General features: G+C 33.7%; 3 protein-coding genes across 4 annotated transcripts; 2 read left to right on the plus strand and 1 right to left on the minus strand.

Moving 5' to 3' along the window:
- Positions 1–59: 59 nt before the first annotated feature.
- Positions 60–6,772, plus strand: LOC131956517 (uncharacterized). The gene is made up of 9 exons (XM_059321005.1): positions 60–153; positions 871–1,981; positions 2,564–2,786; positions 2,875–3,060; positions 3,153–3,890; positions 4,014–4,209; positions 4,641–4,886; positions 5,034–5,127; positions 5,353–6,772. The coding sequence occupies exons 2-9, from the start codon at positions 878–880 to the stop codon at positions 5,575–5,577; spliced, it is 3,012 nt and encodes a 1,003-aa protein (XP_059176988.1). The 5' UTR covers positions 60–153; positions 871–877; the 3' UTR covers positions 5,578–6,772.
- A 1,140-nt stretch (positions 6,773–7,912) lies between these two features.
- On the plus strand, positions 7,913–13,839 carry LOC131956540 (WD repeat and coiled-coil-containing protein). Of its 2 annotated transcripts, none has more exons than XM_059321047.1 (18): positions 7,913–8,022; positions 8,136–8,198; positions 8,409–8,526; positions 8,791–8,945; positions 9,209–9,311; positions 9,481–9,553; positions 9,704–9,768; positions 9,855–9,961; positions 10,229–10,302; positions 10,671–10,778; positions 10,924–11,019; positions 11,617–11,770; positions 11,963–12,091; positions 12,268–12,632; positions 12,769–12,815; positions 12,911–12,969; positions 13,274–13,402; positions 13,732–13,839. In XM_059321047.1, exons 2-18 carry the CDS (start codon positions 8,144–8,146, stop codon positions 13,821–13,823), a joined length of 1,929 nt encoding a protein of 642 aa, XP_059177030.1. In that variant the 5' UTR covers positions 7,913–8,022; positions 8,136–8,143; the 3' UTR covers positions 13,824–13,839. The 2 variants fall into 2 exon arrangements, with proteins under 2 accessions (XP_059177030.1, XP_059177031.1); XM_059321048.1 differs by having other exon boundaries at positions 10,256–10,302.
- Positions 13,840–13,903: 64 nt separating this feature from the next.
- On the minus strand, positions 13,904–19,478 carry LOC131956541 (uncharacterized). Its single transcript, XM_059321049.1, has 4 exons — positions 19,331–19,478; positions 14,813–15,009; positions 14,240–14,456; positions 13,904–14,092 (listed from the first exon to the last, which is right to left on the minus strand). Exons 1-4 carry the CDS (start codon positions 19,436–19,438, stop codon positions 14,048–14,050), a joined length of 567 nt encoding a protein of 188 aa, XP_059177032.1. The 5' UTR covers positions 19,439–19,478; the 3' UTR covers positions 13,904–14,047.
- Between the last annotated feature and the right edge of the window lie 1,375 nt (positions 19,479–20,853).

The following is a 20,853-nucleotide window of genomic DNA, read 5'->3' on the forward strand; positions in this document are numbered from 1 at the left end:
ATGCTAGTTTACTTTCTAAAAACAAATGAATGGTCCATTTGAAGCCATTGCTTCCCTAGCGACAGATGTATTGGTGATTTGTATAGTAATGTAAACAGTTCATAAATTCATGGATGTAAATAATATTTTTGAAGATTATTGAACAGGTTTAAGGTAACATTTAAAAGTTAAAATATTGAGACAAAATAAATGACAAACCCTTTGGATACATTCATTTAAGTAAGCTGTAATTTAATAATTACTTAGTCATTTATTTTTAACAGACCCTGAATAAATATTAGGCTAAATAATTAAATATGAATAATGATGTAGATCTAGTTGCTAGCTATTCTAAAACTATTGCACTGATAGTTGTATTTAAATTTTCAAAAAGCATATTTATATTCAATTAATAGGCTTACATATCGAAAAGTACACAAATTTATATTATATTGGGTTTCTATAGATCAAGATCTTTTTGAGAGGGATATTATTTTAATTTTTAAAAATAATATATTAAAATTATATTTAGAACATCAGTTGATGTACAATTAGCTCTAGAAAAGGTGAGCATTTCAACTGTCATGGTGGATTAGATAAAACAGGATCAGACAAAATTTGTTTTTTAATTACTAACTATAAATGTTTTTTCCAACTATGAATTGCTTTGGCATTTAAATCTTAAATGCTTACATAATATGGCCACTCCTTAGCAACCAAATAACATAAAATAAAACTTTATCTGGAGTTAGATAAAACCATAATAGATCTAGTTAATAGATACTTATAGAATAGGCATCCATGCTTGAAATGTTTCACTTAGACTAAGTCTTAGTTCAGTTTTTTTTTTATTGACAATATAGGCTTATACTTGAAAAAAATATCTTGCAGAGAAACAATGGCAGATGAAAAGTTGGTTGAACAACAGTTAAAGACAGAATCTTACATTACTCCATCTCCTCCTTCTAACCCTCCTCCATCTTATAGTAAAATTGAACTGCCTAATCAAGGTTCTGAAAATAATGGAAGAGACTCAAGGATAAACATGCCTAATAGAGAGAATAGAGTGAGATTGGCTCACCATTCACCAACAATGTTTGGTTTAGTGCCTGAACGCTGTGTAACATTTTGTATAGATACTTCAGGAAGTATGTTTCAAAGTCTTGATGTTGTGAAAGAACATTTGATGGAGACATTGTCATTGATGGCATCACGAACAGATGAGCCAATGTTTAATTTAATTGAATTCAATTCCCAAGTGACTCAGTGGGCTGATAAACTTGTTCAGTGCACACCAGAGATAGTTTCAGTTGCAGGAAAATGGGTGAGTGAGCTGCAGGCCAAAACAGGTACAAATACACAGGATGCTTTACTGACAGCATTGGCTGATCCTTTATGTCAGGCTATTTACCTGGTCACAGATGGTTTACCAGATCAATATGCAGAGGAAGTGTTAGATAATGTTGTTGGAATGTGCAACACACAGCGGATTCACTGCATTTACATCACAGGAGAGAAGGCAGATGATGCAGCTACAGATTTCTTAGAAGATTTGGCTGTTGAAACATTTGGCTCATTTCATATTGTGACACTTACCACTCATGGGTGTGTTGAGAGAATTACACCCATATACCGTTCTGATTATACACATGATAAAGTTGTATACACTGTCAACAACACTCTGAGGCCAAACATAAAATCTTGTAGTGTAGCAACAACCCTACAAATTGATCCTGATGAGGTGTTAGGCTTAACTCCCCATGCCAGGTCACTACTGCTCCCTGCAGCTCCTCTGTTGACATATCCGGCATCACAACGCTATTATTACCCATATTACTGGTCCAGATATCGGCCAGCCAAGGCCTATTTGAAAGCACAAGATAAATTGGCTGATCCTTTGTTTGGGCTGTCACCATCTGCAGGAAGTTTACTTGTTGGAAAGAAAGTAATAGCCAGGAGAATAGAAGATGGATTTTTCTACCGAGCAACAGTTCAAAGTCAGGTATGACAGTAACTCAGTTAGCTGTAGAATGTCACAAGTTTGGTATTAAGCCCAGTGTTTCTTCCAGACTTTTTTCTCCGGGGGGGGGGGGGGGGCACTTGAAATTTTCGGGGGGGGGGGGACACTGTTAAAAGTATATATTTTCTATATAAATTTATAAATTATATACATTTCATTTCGTTCGGAGGGGTGGTAAAAATTTTTTGAACGGGGGGGGGGGGGGGGGGGGGGGGGCTTTGCCCTCAAAGAGATGCCTGGAAGAAACTCTGATTAAGTCTCAAAACAGTAGATAGTCCCTTGACCAGACAGTCCTCTTCCCTCCCTCATATACAATTCATAAGGAAGTAGGACCTTTAAAAAAAAATACATCCGTATTTGGGTGAAAGTAATTCTAATTTACCATAGCAATAAAAAGAGATGAATTATATTATACTAGCTAAACTTAAATTAGATGGTAAAATTTGTCTATTGTAAAAATTTGTTATTAATGGTATAGAATAGTTAAAAAAATAAATGTTTTATTCAACATAAAGTGATTTTAAGCAAAACTAATATGATCTAATTCATTATTTTTTCCAACAGAATCTTGGAGAGAAATTTTTGATTGCTTTTGGACCTTGCAAACATGGTAGATATCAGCAGACAGAATATCAGGACACCTTTGTCTTTGATATAGTGGATTACTATGATGCTATTCGGCACACCATTATTACTGGTGATGAGGTTTTGGCTCCCTGGGAGCCAGAAGGAGAGAGATTTGCACCAGGAATAGTCATTGATGGACAGGAAAAGCGTCATGCTGAGGGTATGTGTTTCGGCTATAATAAAGCTTGAAATAGTTATTCAGTTATTTCGTTATTTTCACTTTACTTTACCATGTTTTATACATTAAGGTCCAGATGACAAAATGCTAACAGTCACATTCAGCCATGGCTGCACCAGTAAAGTTGCTCTCAATACAGCTGTATGGATCCCACCATCCTTATACGACAGACTTTCTCTTGAGCTCCAGATGCCAAAAGAAACCAGACAGAAAATTTTGTCAGTAACAGACCATTATCCACTAGAAAATTTGCCAGGTAAATAGATTTTAAATGTTTTTCAGTTGTTTTATATCTAAGTTACTTCGTTGTTTTTTTCAACCTAACAATTATTTTTATAATCTTGTCAGGTTACCCAACATCAGGACCCCTGGCTGATCCACCAGAATATCCATATGTTAATCCATTCCTTGTTGAGTCCAGTCCTCTTTTGTGGGACCCTTATCTATACAGATACTCTCCATATCTACCAGCTTACTTTGGGTACCCTTCTTTTGTTGTAAAAGCAAAAACAGATAAGAAAATGATTACTACAAATGAGGATAATACTAAAATAATACCTGGAACTGAAATGACCAATCAAGAGCTGGAAGAGCGAGTAATGTCACAGTTAATGGAACATCGCTTGACAGGAGACAGCACCAAAAGTGATAGTCAACTAGTGGATAGTACCACAGATAAATCCAAAGCTGAAAGTCTATCTGCTAGTGGTATTAAAGAGAGCTCAGCATCACGGCTTCTAAACAAGAGGGAATCACTAAATGAAAATGCTGTGAAAAAAAATGTTCATTTTAGTGATAGCAAAAGGGTAGAAACAGTTTGTGATATGGAGGATTATTTAGATGATTCTGCCTTTGATGAGTATGGAAATCCAAAGAAGAAGGCAGACCTTGGAGTGAATACAGATTCCAGTTTGTTATTTTATCATTCTAAAGGCATCAGTGGCAGGCCAAGGTGGAACAAATATTGTTATAACAACTCCTGTTGTAGTGGGGAATCTAAGTGCTCAGGCTGCACAAGGCCATTTAGGGAGACAGCACTTCAGGCACCTTTAGAAGCACGAGATCAAAGAATGTATCCTTGTAGTGGTATGTAGTTGTTCTGGGTTTTGTCTGCATGTATGTTGTATAAGCTGAGTTTTCTTTATTTTTCTATATGATACAAACTAAAATTTGTCATATTTTTATTTAAATATTTGTTTTTTCTTGAAGTTGAGTGGACAAGTCCTGCCTTTAAATATGTGGACACTTTTGCCAAACATGAGAGAGCAAGTTCTGTGCAAGAATGTTTACAAGGTGTCAAAGCACCAAACAAATCCCACAACAATTTGAGCCATACTAACGTGGCTTTGAAACCCACAGTGATGCTGACTCAAGAAGAAAGGGAAGAGGCTCGCAGGCAGTATAGGTAAGTTATCCCAATACTTACTAATTCAATATTACAATAATGGTGAGTAGCAGAGTTTTAAAAAAACCTATTTAGCTTGGTTCCTATATAACATCCATGTCTACCAATCCCTAATTGGTATCCTAGAACAATTTTAGGAATAGATTGTGGATTGATAATGTACTGACCACATTATCCTTGCATATAGAATAGCTTCAGAAACATGTCATCTGCTTTTTCCCCTAAAAGACATCCTAAGGTGCCAAATGTAAGAGCTCAATCTGCCCTTATTTGTTTAGAAAAAACAGTATGAAGCACTTTTAATCTGACAGTAATCTTGGTGCTGATTTATTTTATTATTGAAATGTAGGCTACATTATATAAAATTGTGAGCTTAGTCAAGTTGAAAATATTAGTCAGTAATAATTACAAAATTCTTACTAAATATCCAGGCTCAAGAGAGTGATTCAGCGTGAAGCAGAATGGCAACAAAGATTAAAAGACACTGATAATGTCAAGGCTTTAATGCAGGACCATCACAGGGAACGTGTCTTAAGTCAGATGGAGAGAGATAGGCAGCGCCAAATAAAAGAGCAAAACGATATACAACGAATTAGAGAAGCCAAAAAGCAGATCAGTGCTCAACTTAGAACAAGAATAGAGAGCAACCAAACTGTGGAATCACAAAAAGAAGAAAAGTATGCTTCAATGTGCTATTTTTTTTTAAATAAATTATTTACCAATTAAGTTTTTATTGGTAATATATGTAATATTGATATTTAAAACTATACCATGAAACCGTCACCCAAAAACATTTAAATTTTCTATCTACTTTTAAAATAAAGGCGTCTGGAAGCTTTGAGAAGAAGAAGAGAAAGAAGGGAGTTAATCCAAACACAACATGATAAAGAAATAGAGAAATCAATTGAGAGAAAGGAGGTTTGTAATTGCTTTTTACTTCTATGTAGTTGAGAGAAAAAAAAAGAAAATTAAAAGAAATTAATATTTGAACCTCCAAAAACTTGTTTATCACTGCATGCATGAAATCTCACAATCTATTTGATTTAGTACTCAACTGAACTTTTAACGTTGACATCATAAAAAACAATACATTTTTATTCTAAATAGTTTTGCGTAGTTTGAATTTTGTTTTAATATCTAAAGCTAATTCGCAAACAAAACAACACTGCTCGGCTGAGTGCTTGGACCACTCATCTTGACGAAGAAGAGGCAAAAACAGCAACTTTAAACAAGCAGCACCAAGAGGCTAAAGAGAGGCGTCTACAACAATTCAGAGAAAAAGAAAAAATTGCCCAGCAGAAGAAAGATTTAAGAATAGCTGTGACACAGCAAAGTCAAGCTTTGTATAGATCTCAAATATTTGCATAGTTATTTTGTAATAAGTTTCCTCTAGCCTCATTTTAAATTCACTTAATTAATGTTACACTTAGTTTATGTAGACCAAATGTACTAATTTATTTATGTGCCAACATTTTTGTCAAATTAATAATATTTGAAATGTATTCAAGTTTCTTTTTACAATTGCATCAAAGATACAAATATCTGCTTGTTGTTATTTTAAAATTCCCACTCTCTGAATTTTTAAAAATCATACATGAATATTTCTAATTAATTAAAATGTTTGCTAGTCATGCTCATGTGAAGAACTGCCTTAATTTATACAACGATTACCAAAGCCTAAAAAGCCTCTGGGCTGTGAGTGGCATTAAGTAATATGACACTTTTATCTGTCTCATTGATTCAGTACAAGCTGAAGACATCTGAACAAGGATAAAATACAAGCCAGCATGGCTAGTTAAATTTAGACTCAGTCTGCTAAAATATGTTGAGTCTCTGCAGTTGTCTTGTCTTTGCCATAAGAAATCAGTGTTTGAAATAATATCAACTTATGTTTTATTTGAACATTTTATGTGGCTTGACTAAAAGTAACATCATAACGTAGAACATTAAAATGCTAGATATATAATGTATACTTTTAAAGCTCATAATTTTCTTTTTTTTTTCAATTTTCAATTTTATATTATTGTTATATCTGTGATAGGGTATATCCCAAACATGATCACCCGGTGTATGTATTAGTTTTGTGTAGCATAACATCTGACTACCAAAACAACTATCTAGAGCTGGCTATATCTTATTTGGGGAAACAGCTGGTCATTCATCAAACCACCATGAACTGATAACAGAATTTAATAAACTTACAGTAATATTGCTGACAATTGAATTTAATAAGCTTACTGTAATATTGCTGAAAACTGAACTTGATAAACTTACTGTAATATTGCTGACAACTAAATTTCATTAGCTTATTGTAATATTGCTAACAACTTAATATAATAAACATACTGTAATATTGTGATGTTCTTGTTTTTGAGCATAGACAAGATTTTGATATGCTTTGTAAATTTTAAGTCATCTGCAACCTTACACATGTTAATTTTTGCACCTGGTAATGGTATATTGGCTCTTTGTTAGTATTTATTTTATTTTTCTAGACAAAAAACTACACATTTTTCACCGTGTACACTTTTTTATTTATATGTGTAGGAAAATAAAAACCTCTCATTCACTTATGGCTTAGTGTTTCATTATTGATGGTTTAGCTGTTTTGTAGATGTCTGCAAACAAAAGAAGTCTTACATGATACCATATACCATATGGAATTTATATAGAAAATATATACTTTTAACGGTGTCTGCCCCCCCCCCCCCCCTGGAAATTTTAGTCTGCCCCCCCCCTCCGAAAATTTCAGCCTCCCCAGGAGAAAAAAGTCTGGAAGAAACACTGCAGCTGATCAACGGAGTTGAAGTGAATCAAACTGTTAAAATTTAGTACTGAACAATAACCAATGCAAGAGGATAGGATTTTTTCTTTTTTCATTCATCACAAAATCTCAAAACCACCCAAATATAATGTCACATTCAATGTTGCACCCACCTCCTCACACACACACACACACACACAATTGCAACATTATTTATTTCTAGAATACAAAACAAGCTAGGTCAAATTTATATTAACCAATTGCAATTTTTTTAAAAAGTCTTTAGACTTGTTTTGCTAAATAATTGTAAATAGACATATTCACTATTCAGTTTTAATTATAAAATGCAAAATAGTGATATCACAATTTTACCCCTCCGCCTTAGTTTTAATTATAAAATGCAAAATAGTGATATCACAATTTTACCCCTCCCCCTCCCCCATTTCCTTCATCATACATCTCAACGGTCCGGCTCCATTACTGTATCTTATTATTTCTCCCCCTCCCCCACCAGGAGATGACGTAATACGAAGTCTGAACGTGCCTCCCATCCCCTAGCCTAGAGATATCAGTGTGACGACCCCAACATCATTATTATCTTGTAGTACTCATGTTTTTACATAAATGCGATACTCAATTTCTATTGTACAGGATAGACAACCCTTATTAAATTTTCCTCTACTGCACCGGTCAGTAGATCTGTATTAATTTCCCTACTAAGCGTCCTTGGCTACAATAACAATAAATCTACACAATTCAATCAACATCTTTCGTGTTGCAAACAAATGTTTAACTTACTTAAATATTTATAGATCTAGATTAGATCCAAATATTTCTTAACATCATAGGTTTAGCTTAATTAATAAATTAATTATTATTAAATCTTGACAAGTCTAAAAAATTAAAAAACTAAAAAAAAAAAACAACTTTATAAGTTTACTTAAGGGATTAATGATTAATCACTGTTAAGTTAAGTGTTAAGTTAATCTTGTTCAAGGCCTTGTCTTTTATTAGTAGATAACAGCTGCGCTAGAGCTTGGCATTTAAAGGTAGGGCCTACTTAATTTTTTTTTCTCTGCTAGTGCTAGTTTTTTTGTTATTTCTTTTTTAACAAAATTTCAGATGCTGTTAGTACTGTTAGTGTTATCTTTATAATTATTAGGCCAAGTGATGGAACTAGGTAAAGGAAAGCTCAGAAAAGTTGGGGTAAATAATTTATTTTCAGGTAAAATTTATATTCATAGCTCTTGTCTTAACATTACAAGTATATTTTTTGAGTTAGTCCACTTTTCTTAGTAGTAACTAGTTAATACAATGAAATAAATGTTTAAGTTCTGTATATTGCTACTTACTGTAATCTAACAACTATTTTGTACGTAATGACACATTGTGCATTACACATCTTATGCCAAAAATGTTTATATTTTAAACCTAGCTTATCACCCTAAACATGGCATTGTTTGGACAGATGGACAAAGAATTTACTTAACCCCCATTCAAATAGAAACAGATCATCTGAAGAATGGGACATCGATACAACTTTTTGAGTTTGAGTGAGCTCATAATTTAGCCTCATCATTTGACATAGAAGCATAATAAATGTCATTAGTACTTTCATTATATATTTCTTATTTTAAACAGTCTGAGTCCAACTGTTTCTGTGACCTAATCATATGAAAGTTTTGTATAGTTAGCACTTGGTTTAACCAAATTTAGCAAAAAAATTCCAAAGTAAAAACACATTTAGTTACCTTTTTGTTGGGTGGGCACTACTTGACATTTCAGAAGTGGTGTAAGGTAATATCATATCTCCTCAGCAATGTGCTCAGTGTCCACTGGAGTGCAGTGAGCAAGTCATGCTATTTGTGTATCGTACATACCCTACATGTGACCATATGGGCTGTGGGTGGATCATGGCCACAGTTCAGCATGAACCAATTCAGAAAAATTAATCATCAAGCCATTCCAGCAGGTAGACTTTTATTAACTCTTTTTGTTTTGTTGCTGTTTGGTAACTTTTCCATTCATAACAACTGCTCTGGATGAGGTACAATAAATCAGTCCTCTCAAGCCAAATAGTTTACAATTTTTTAGCCTTATACTTTTCTTTCAATGTTATTTTTCCAAGTTCTTCATAGATTAACTGTTACTTATTAGTCCTCCAATTCGATGTCAATTTTGTTAGGAAATTTATCAACTGAGATTCCCAAACTGTTGGTTGCTATTTTATTTCAGGCTGTCTATGGAATCCTTGTGAAGATATATTGTGCATTCTTCACAAGCAGCAATGCAACCTTTATTATCAGCAAGAAAGCTTTTCTTTCCCTGTTTTGCAACGGTAAAAAAACATTTTATTCAGTTTTTATCATTAAAGTGAATTTAGATGTGAAATAACTAAATTTAGTCTGTGAATTTGATGGACTTACTACAACTTGCCAATAAATATTTGATTGTGGGATTTTAGAATTGGAATGTGTTATTGGCTAATTATATTTTAATTTCCTCAGTGGCAAATATTTATGTGGCTGTTGGAGTAGTGATGGAAAAAAATTGTATTTGTCTACAGGATCTTCACTTTTGGTGAGTAGCAAATCCAGTGGTAAGATTGGTTTAATTTTACTTTGATTCTTTCATATCCACTTAGTTAAGCATGTCACCAGATACATCTAACACTATTATTATTAAAGGCAATTTAGTTTTTAAGCTGATTCCTGGACCCCTTACCCTCAGATATACCAGTGGCAAGACTTGAAGCTGATGGATCAATTTACCTCTAGCACATGGGAATCACCTGAGTATTACCTATTTAATATTTTTCTTGTTTTTCTTTATTGTTTTTTTCTTTTCATATTTTGATTACATTTTTTCTTCTCATTTTCAGACTAAAAGCAGAAATAATTTCTGTCATACCTGTCATGGAAAATGCCATATTGTTTACTGCACAGGTTTCACTGGAAAGTTTGATCTGTACGCCAGAGATGTTTTCAGGTAAACCAAAGCACAAATGCCTTATTCAAATATTTTATGTTCTGTACACAATCTTGATAAAGTTGATAGAGCTAATTACTACATACATGCACACATGTAGCATACATGTGCTAATTTTAATAGTCTAGCCTGTTACTTATCCACAAAAATAATAGACTATAAACCATGCTATTGAACATCTTAAATTCCCTAAACATAGACATGCAGCTGTGCTGTTCAGGCGTAAATTGATTTATGCATACTTAATTTCAAACTTTTTTTTTTTAGCTCTGAATAGTTTTATTTATCTTCCAGAAACTAGCAGCTCATTTGAATCGAGTCTTTTCAACATGTCTTCTCAGGTAATGTCTAATATCATAAACATATTATTTATTTGTAGTAAAAGTTTTACATTTTGTTAATAACTAAGATTTTTACAAACACTGAACAATCCTTATTCCACTGTGCACAAGTTTATCAGTTCAAATAATCAATGGCAGTTTTCAGGTTTTGTTGAACAAGTCTTTCTGTACAACAATTTCAGAAACTAAAAGAGAAAATATTCTTGAGAAGATACTGGTCATTTCTTTTGTACATCTGGACAATCACAGAAAGTTTTGTTACAGGAATTTTGTGTAGGCTCAACTGAGTTAGAATGTATTAACATTTTTTTTTATTAACAGTATTAGAGTATCAAGTTGATGGCTTTATAAACTTTAATTTGTGGCAGACAGTAAGAAAATTGACTTCTATGTTGATGCTGGTGCCTGACAGTGGTGGGGAGCCAATCAGTGTTTCACTGCAAGGAATTCTCAATCCTGATATTATAATATATGAGGTCGGTATGCTGATAATGGTATATTTAGTCTGAAGTTTCTTACTATAAGGAAACATTTTAAGCAACCTGTAATTATTTCCGTACTTAAATAGATTTTGTGTTGTTGTGAACTACTGTTATTCTAATAAGAACATTTATTCTCCAGCATTGGAGTCGGTGTATAGTGGTTGGCAGCAACACCCAAAGTGTTATGCAGATTTTTACTTTAGTCAAAGACAAACTGATTCAGTGTGGGAATATAGTGAGTATAATAGAAAGCATACATTTTAAAATCTTTCAATGCATCCTTTACTTGAAAAGTAAAGAATGAATGAATAGCATGTTTGGATTGTAGAGCAGACTGCTAAACTGAAAGTCTTGAGTTCAGAGAGTCCACCCAGCTCTAATGGGTACCTGACCACATGGTTCCTTCATTAGCAGAGGTCATAGAAACAGGTGAATTCTACTACATACGCCCTTTGAACACTGATTTTTCTTTAAAAAAAAAAACAAAGCCTCAAAAACAAGTGAACATATAACGCATCATGTTATAGTCTTATTTTTGTTCATTGTTTGTTATTTAAAAAATGTTCAAGGGGTCAGTTTATTCCGATTATGCTATATAATTATAAAGTTAATTAGTTCAAATTAGCATGGTAAAATAATGCTATTTCTTTGTTCCTCAAATGGTATATAATGCTAATGATACTTCAACTCTAATGCCAATTGAAAACCTAAATTAAGGTGGTCAAAATTTAGTAGGTTGAATATTAGTAGTAAAGCTTTGGCAGAAGTAGAGCTCCACTAAACATTTTTTTGAAACCCCATATTCATTTATAATGTTGATACTGTTGTGTAGAATCTAGAAAATAATGAAAGGCTGAAAGGCCTTTGCACTCACCTGTTGACACCAGGCATACTAGTTCTGATTGGTGAAAAGGATGGAGCTGACATCTTTGACATAGCCACCCAGTCACAGTTTAGTCTGACACTCAAGTACTTTAGTTTAAAAGGTTAGTTACTGGTGTATTTTTAAGACTATGTTGGCCATTTTGATTATCTTTTAGTATTTTGAATGATGTTATTACTCTTTTTAGTTTTGATGAGAAAATATTAATCTATAGGCCTATTATTTTGTTTGTTAGCATTAATAATTAGGGCTTACAACCAGAATAATGTTTTAAATATCTTTTTTTTTTGTGTAGATTATAGTAATATTGCCTCTGATAGTCAAGACACAGCAGAGCCTGTAAAATTTGAATGTCCAAATTATCTAATAAAAAGCATCAGCTTTAGCTCAAACAGTCTACTGAGGGATGAACTCACTTTGCCAGGTATTTTTAAAAAAAGGTTACATTAAGCTTAAGTAAATTGAGACAACCTGAACTCTAATGACCACTTATCAAGGTTTAAAAACATTTTTTTCACTCTGACAAGACCTAAAAATTTAAGCCTTTCAATATCAGCAGTAATATTTTAAACCATGAAAATTTTAATTTTTTTATGTCAGGAGAATCACTTGGCTGCAGAAATATCAGCAGTCTAATTCAAGAGCTGGATCACCAACCGGTGAATCCTCAATTAGAAACTGTGTCATTTTCAAGTCAGGCTCCAGTCTTTAATAACACAAAACTATTGAGTCTTTTTGAACTGAGCGCAAAAACCAGTTCTGACCAATTGCTTGACACAACCAGTTGTATGTCACACCATGTACTTCAACCTGTGACTGCTGAAGTAAAGTCTGGAGAACAAGTGACATCTCATGTCTTGGGTAAAGATAACGCAAAAGCTAATGTCAAGCCCAAAGTTCATACGACAGATGTTAAGTCTAACAAGGAGAAACCTGATGCCTTAGCACAACAATTGCAGTTTCAGGTAAACAGAACAAATCATATTTTGCAAACTGTTCGAACTTAGGTAATGTTGTATTTATATCAATGTTTATTTACCAATTTTTTTATGCAGCCTCATTCAGTTAAGAACATTAGTGCTCAAAAATTTGTATCCACAGGAACTGTCTTTACTCGCATTACAGAAGCAGCTACAGGAATTATCTCAGTAATTTTTAAATTTCATTTAATTAAGCCATTTTTAATTTTACTGGCTGGTCCTCTGTACTGGTTTTGTAATTATGCTGTATTTAATCCTCTCAGGTGTGTGAAGCAGACATGTTTAATTTTACCCTCCAAATATCAAGACTTCAAAAGACCAGGTAACATTATGATTGCTAATTGTATAAAGCAATTAACTTCCCAGTTATTCATTCAGATATAATAGTTAGTATTATAAGACTTAAGTACTGTCTACATACTTCATTTATAGTTAATGGAAATAAATCTACTTAGTAGTGTAAAAAAATAAACTGGTCAGTTAGTATAACATCAAGAAACACACTTTTTTTAAGAGAGCTATTTTTTCTTAAAATTTCAAAGTGGAACCAGTGAATGTTTTGCATTATATATATTAAACCATTTTATTATGCCTAATATTAATAATACATTTTAAAATTTCCACAGAGTTGGTTGAGATTTACTGTACAAAAGCTGGTGCCACAGAGAGAAAAAGATTTTTGTTGGATGATGGACGCTTACACCTGGATACAATTAAGACAGCGTTTAATCTATCTTCAGTTGAAATTTTACTAGGTAAGTATCTTTTGCAGAAAAATTTACTGCACAGCTTACATTTGATGTAAATTACTTGAAAAGCACCATTTTGTCTCATTTGTAGAGTTCAATTTTGCTTAAAATTTTTTAAAACTGTTTTATGTATCTAATATTTATGGCTAAACTAAAAACAGAGATTATTTTTATCAATGTTCCTTTATTCAAAAACAACTTTCAATATTTACTTTAAAGCTGAAATAAAGCCAAAATTGGATTTACATGCATTTTTTTCAAATAATCAATCTCAATAATAAGTGTCAGTTTCAGCAGGTAAACAATAACTCAGATGAGTAACATTACTCTTTCAGATGGTGAATATTGTGTTGTCAGTGCAAACACAGATGGCTACATTCCAATGAAATTTTCAGCTGCCCAAGAGTTACAAATATCAGGATTTTGATTTTAAATGTATTGAAATTTGCTTTTGTTGGTTGTCTGTAATATGTAAATACAAATGCAAGATGATTTGTGTTTTGGTTTATTCTATACTTCATTAGAAAAATCTTTTTAAAAATAGGTAGACCTAGTAAAATTTTTTTTAGTGTTTATTAAAATTTAAAATCAGAATGACCAATATTGACATTCAAACAAAAATTTACAGTAGATAAAACAATAACACAAATGTCATGGCCACGAAATTTTTGTGAAATTCTTTTTACAGCTTGGTTCCTAGGAGGAAAAAAAATAACATTAATTACATGACTGCACAGTTACTTAAAAATTATGTTTACATATTTGCATAGAAAATGTTTTAGACAGGTAAATAGGCAGTTGTTAAGAAATACTAATAATCATGTACTATTTACTAGTGCCTACCATGTTATCACTGGATGGTTCCTCGCCTGACTTTAATCTTTTTCTTGGTGAATTTACTTGATTTCCATTGCTAACAGGTGCGTCACCTGAAGGTTTGTCGATGCTTTTTGAACACAGTTGTAGTTTTTTATCAAGACTGTTTTTACAAGGTGGTGGCTTTAATCTGGATTCATAAACTTTACTTTGACTAGCTCCTTCCCCATCTGTTTTTTGTTTTCTAAAATAAGAAAAATGAGAATAGCATGATAGCCTATAATTTGAATATTTTAAATAGGAAATAAAATAGTTAAAACTTTTAAATTAAAGTGAGTCTGTATATAGTTGGATAGATTTAGAAGATATCAAACAACAGACTGATACTGATTACAATTAAAATACCAAAAGCCAGGACTTATTTTTGTACTAGATGTTCATAGGAGCCCAAACTCTACCTGGGTGAGACAGATTGAAGTCTCAAGAAATAAAATTGAGTGGACAAACATCTGACACAGGAACTTTCATGATTCTTTGATGTGTAAAACTAGTATAAGTCTTAAGTAATCATGCAAAAACGAGCATTTAAAATAGGCTCACTTTTTTAATGGATCCTCTTCTTCTGTTCTATTATGATGTCTTTTTGTTGCTAAAATTTGCTCCCTGGTCATAGATTGTCCACGCCTGTTGTTTCTATATTTCCTTTGTGGCAAAGGCAAAATGTAGCAATTGTAAAGTTCAACTAGAGACTCTTTGTTAAGATTTTCCAAATCTTGGTTTGATGATCCAATGTAACGCTGAAAATACAATATTAATGTAAAATGAAATTAACAAGCACATAATACTCAAGTCCAGTAGCACAATACTTTTATTCCTGTCCAACAGATGATCAAGATGAGATTATTTAAGTTAAATATCATTTCTCATTCTAGAACTAGATCTACTAGGTTGTTCATAATTTACTTATTTTTGTACTGACTACTTGTACTTAGACTATAGCCTACTGGTAATTACTATTTGCAGTATGGCAAAGACCCATGGGTACACTTGTCATTTGTATCTGTTATAACTTTAACCAACTTACATTTTGGGGGCTCATGAAAGAGGAGATCCACATGAATAGTCAGTATTTAAGAATTTACAATAAGTAGTAGTAAGCGCATCCTAATTTCTAGTACTCAGCTGATTGCAAACTTTAACTTAAATATACTAATCTTGTAGGTACATTAGTAGACCTAGAGTGTGTAGCAGTTCAGAGTTATTCTTGGATGTAAAAAGGGGCGGTACTAACTAATCTGCCTTTATGCTTTCCCTTGATAAGCCATGTGTGCTAAACATTACATAACATGACATAGTGGTGAGAAATGTTGAGGGGAGAGTAGTGGTAAGCCTACTGATTTATATAAATCTTTGATCTCCTCCCTGCTGGACCATGATGGTGAAATATGAAATAACAATAACATGCCATCTCTGCTGGTCTGAGATCTAAGAGCAGTCATCTATGCTACCAACAAAAGGATTAGAAGATTTATGGTGGGTTAAAAAAAAGATAGGTGCAGGGGTGCTTCAAAGATTAACTTATAGAAAAGACAACAAGAGCCTGGTAGTCTCACGTTATAGCGTCGGAATTAATCCAGTAATGTTTGTTGAGTATCGTTAACATTCGTTTCTGTAAACCAGGGGTCTCCAAACTACAGCCCGCGAGGTCCTCTCAACCGGCCCGCGGCAATCTTTTTGTTCACAGATTAAATGTTAGTTGGAGGTGGCTGAGGAACTTTACCCAGAAAATTCAAAACAATTTGAAAATGTAGCTTTGTGTGCAAATACCATTGCCTGTCGTGTTGCAAACATTGGTGATTACATTGTGATTCAAATAGCGAAAAATGCAAGCAAGTTTCGCCATTTTCTATTGCAATGGATGAGTCGCTGGACAGCTGTTATACCTCTAAAATTCTTGTGTTCATTAGAGGTGTGGATGAAGACATGAACATAACACAAGAGCTGGCTAAACTTCTTGTGTTCATTAGAGGTGTGGATGAAGACATGAACATAACACAAGAGCTGGCTTCCCTACATAGAATGTATGCTACCCGAGAGGATATCTAACAAAAGATAGCTCAGAGACATGTTGAAAGATACAAACACAGAATCGCAAGATTTACCATATTTCACAGCAGTAATATGGCTAATTTGCGAGAGATTTCTGAGCAGAGTATTTAAGTTAAGAAAGGAAATAGGTGACTTCCTGGAAAGTATAGGCAAGCCACAGTCATTAATGTCTGATGAAGAGAGGTATAGAAATTGGCCTCTGCTGCACACATAACTAGTCTTTTAAATTTTCTAAACCTAAAATTAAGAGAGGGGAATCTAGTTTCTGATCTATACACCCACTCGAACAACACGGATCACCGGCTCAGGAGTTGCGCTCCTGGCTTGGTGTGGGCTGTTGGCAGCCTCACAAAGATGTCGGTTCGAACAATGCATGTCGCTTTGCTTCCGTGGGCTCTCACCAGGCTTGCCTTCCCCACCACCTGGCGCAGGACGTTGTCCCACCGTCATGGTACCCAGCTTGATTGTGGGTGCTATACACCCACTAAAGACTTTCAGATCCAAACTTATCATGTTTTTGGAACAAGTACAGGCCAACAACTTGACGCAGGATTACTGCAGCATGAGTGGCTGCATGCACACTTGTGGATGGACACTAAGACTACACACTACACTACATACACTTACTACACTTAACTACACTAACTCTAACAACTAAGATTTAAGACTAATATTCTAATACAATACAAGTGGAGTGGACACTGCTAGATCTAGAACAGGGGTCGGCAACCTGCGGCTCCATGCGGCTCTTTTGATGTCAAGATGCGGCTCTCCAGTTCCATGTACAAATATTAATAACGAGCCGACCCGCGGCGTATCATACGCCGATATTTAGTTGTTTTATTTTCTAGTTTTCAGTCATTCATAATGTGTGAATTCGACAGTATCAACGCTACCACTGAAAATATTTGCTTTAAAACAGTATCAGTAGGCCGTTACCCCCCCCCCTCCTTTCCCCCAACCCCTACCTTAAAGCCCCCCCCCCCATGAAAGCAGCCTCCTCTTAGTTACCTCCAATAAGTTAAAAATAGTTTCAAACTAAATTATCTGCCCATAATAGGTGCACTAAGCCCGGCTCTATGATTGTAAACATTTAGCGTGAACCACAGCTCACCAGACCATGTGGGGGTGGGGCAGGTTGCGATATGCCTATAGAGGAAGAGAGGGGACTGCTAGGCGCGCTTACAGTTTGTTTTCTAACGTCTCCAAGAAGAGAATTATATATATAGATTATTTTATTTTATGTTTAAAACTCATAAAAAATATTACAAAGAAAAACAACTTTAAACATGTTAAAAACACTATTCAGAGAACAATGAGAGTAGGTGGAGTAGAGAGCACATGGACAGCCGCTTGGGCACCAGGCCCAGCCCCACAGCCGTGCTGTGACCAGCCCCGTGGCGACGGTTCCATGCTTGCCACTGTCGAAGTGCCGACTTTTTAGAAAATTGTTAAATGAGGAATGTTATTTTATACATAATGCATTTCTCTATCGGTCGTTGTGCATTAATTTGACCTGAGTGACGTGGTTTTTTAGTTATTGGCTTCCTACAGTTGAGCCGGGTACTGGACAGTGGGGTACGAGTTTACCCTGCTTTCAGTGGGCTGGAAGATAAGCCTGGTGAGAACTGAAGACAGAAGCGACCATTATTAAAATTAGTTAGTAGGAGTTGACCGTGTTGAGGAGTGCCTGGCTATGGGAGACACCTCCTGGACCAGTGGTGTCCGTAAAGAAAGTAAAACAAGCTATTGGCTTCTAAAGTGGATTGGATAGTCGTATAGTTAAATTATTTGATTACTAATTTAATCAGAGCAGAGCTGGCTAAAATACTTTAATATGTTTTGTGTGAAATATTAGTATGTTTTTTAAGTATAAATATTCTTTCATATTTAAAGCTATTTAGAATTTAGTAGTATTTATTTCAAATAAAAAATCAAATGTATATATCTAATCCCAATCAAATGCCAAAAATATTGAAATAAAAATGATAGTGGCTCCTTAAAAACTGGGAACATTTGTAAATTGTAACTTTTGGCTCTTCCAATGGACACCAGCGAGTTGACGAGATTCCTTCCATAATGTTGTTGACATGGAATAAAAACGTGCTTTTTAGATTTAGACCGTAAAAAAAAAAAAAAACTTAAGCCTAAAATTAATTTAGAAATTTTATATTTTTAGATATAAATGCTATATAAAAGTTGCAAATCCAGAGAACTTGAAAATAATTTGTTGAGTTTAAGGCTACATTTCTATTTATTTTCATCAAGCCTAAGTTATAACCGGATGTTTCACTTTCGTAAGACAAATATTTATTGGCTGTACAGTAACTTAGTGATCGATAACTATTTGTTTACAAAACTTTGCAGATCAAGTTTTTAAATAACAATGCAAATTAAAAACCCCATGACCTAGTTTTCTATTTTTAGCTTACAATGTGTACAATAAAATTTATGGCGGCCTATCCAATAGCAGGATGCCATTGTTTATGTCGCCATTACACATGAAAACCAAATTGTTTTTGCTTTTTTTTTTTATTTTTATTTAGTAACCGAAAATATTAAAAACATCAAATACATCCAATCTTTAGTAAAGTCCGAAAAAAAACCAGACAGGCAAGATTTTATAACCATATTAATTGTAACTACGCTGTGCATGATTTTTAAATTAATTTATGGACCTCTCAAATACCTTTGAGACTTTACTCGCTGGTGTCCATTCAAAAGGTTGCCGACCTCTGATCTAGAATCTAAAAAAGAATCCATAAAGATTGCCGCTTTGGCAAAGCGGCTTTGAGTGGGCCAGTCAGTTGAGTAAAGTAAAGTTGAGTTGGCGTTAGAAAAGTTTAAGTAAAGTAAGACAGTATGAGTAAGGGTAAGGTAAGAGTAAGACTAAGAAACAGAAAAGTGAAAAGAGATTTTTTTAATCTAGAATTCACATTCTAGATTTAGTTAATTCTAGTCTATCACTAACTAAACTAAGAAATTATTAGGCCTGTGCATTCTTCGAACCTTTCTAAGAATATGTATAAGTCCATCTTTTGAAAGTAGATCTGGATACAGCCAGTCAATTTTTTCACTTTGTTTTAGGAAGCTGCTGCAAGATATCGTATCTGCCATTTCTTTAGCCTGGTCTAATTTTTATATTTGCATTTTAAAACGCTATCTTACCCTCCTTCACTTGTACAAATTTAGCAATATTGATTGTGCGCTCAGCTGTGCTGGCGCTATGTAGCAGTAAAAAAAAATACACTTAGAACTAGAGATGTAAATTCTAGTAATACCAAGTTCCGCACACATTACGGCAACGTATTGCGTTACACTGCTGCAACACATGAAATATCTAGGCTACGATAATTCTTAAATTTAGAATTCTATGTAGTTATGTAGATCTAGATCTAGATCTAGGTAATCCCTTAGTTTAGCGTCGGTTATTATTCCGGAATCGTATAGCAGTAAAAAACAGTAAAACAATGTCAAAGTCTGTCACACACTTCCGGAATTCACCGGAAGTACTGTAAACCATACTTTATTTGGCGTCATCTTTTATTTTTATACAGAATATTTAAAATTTGGATAGATTTATTTTTGTAATCATTTTTACATTTTGTAATCATTTTTACTATTTTCGTAATCTAGATTTTTTTAACTTGGCCTAGCAGCTAGATATCTAGCTAGATCTAGATCTAATTAATTAATGGTCGCAAATCCGCTGCAAGCCAAAAACATTAAATTATTACATTTGACTTCATTATTTATATTTATATTAATATATTTTTTTTTTAGATCTACTAATTTAAAACTTCTATTAGATTTATATTTATTCTTGTTTCCTTTTGTCGATTAAACTTAAAAAATTAAAACATTAGTTTACTACAATCAACTTTCAATTTATTTATATTTCAATGGTCAAATAAACCATGGTTTACCGTAACTCTAATTACCGAGACTCAACAAACATTACCCGATAATTTCCGACGCTAAACTAAGGGATTACCTAGATCTAGATCTAAGTAAGTAGATTCTAATAATTCTATTCATCACTTGGCAATAGGTCTAATTAATTAGGGTAAAGGAGGGCGTTAAGAGCCGTGTGGTATTAAGCCCCAATCAACAACCCACCCCCACAAAACCCCCAATAACACTGCTAATCTACTTCTGAGGTAACAACCACTGCTGTTCTTTGATAACAGAGAAGCAGAGGATTCATTTTATGTAATTTATGACCCACTTGGTCCAATAGGGATAGGATGAGACAAGATTTAATCTCACTGCTCTTTCCTTAAAATTTTTCATCTCCATAAAACCATTTTGTGAACTTTTTTTCCAAAAAGACATAACTTGCGAAACTTCACTTTGTAATAAACCAAATGAGTTTTTCAAGCCCATTCTTTGTTCCTGTATTAGAGCATTGGTTGTTGTACATTTTAACACTATTTTTATAGCTATGGCTAGAATAGTTTTATTTTGGTGAATTTTTTTTGCACAGTGATTATTGGTGCCAAAACAAAATGGCCGACATTTGTCCCATTTTA

Source organism: Physella acuta, unplaced genomic scaffold (assembly GCF_028476545.2).
Source record: "Physella acuta isolate Inbredline_101_S28 unplaced genomic scaffold, ASM2847654v3 ptg001157l, whole genome shotgun sequence".
Taxonomy (NCBI): Eukaryota; Metazoa; Mollusca; class Gastropoda; family Physidae; genus Physella; species Physella acuta.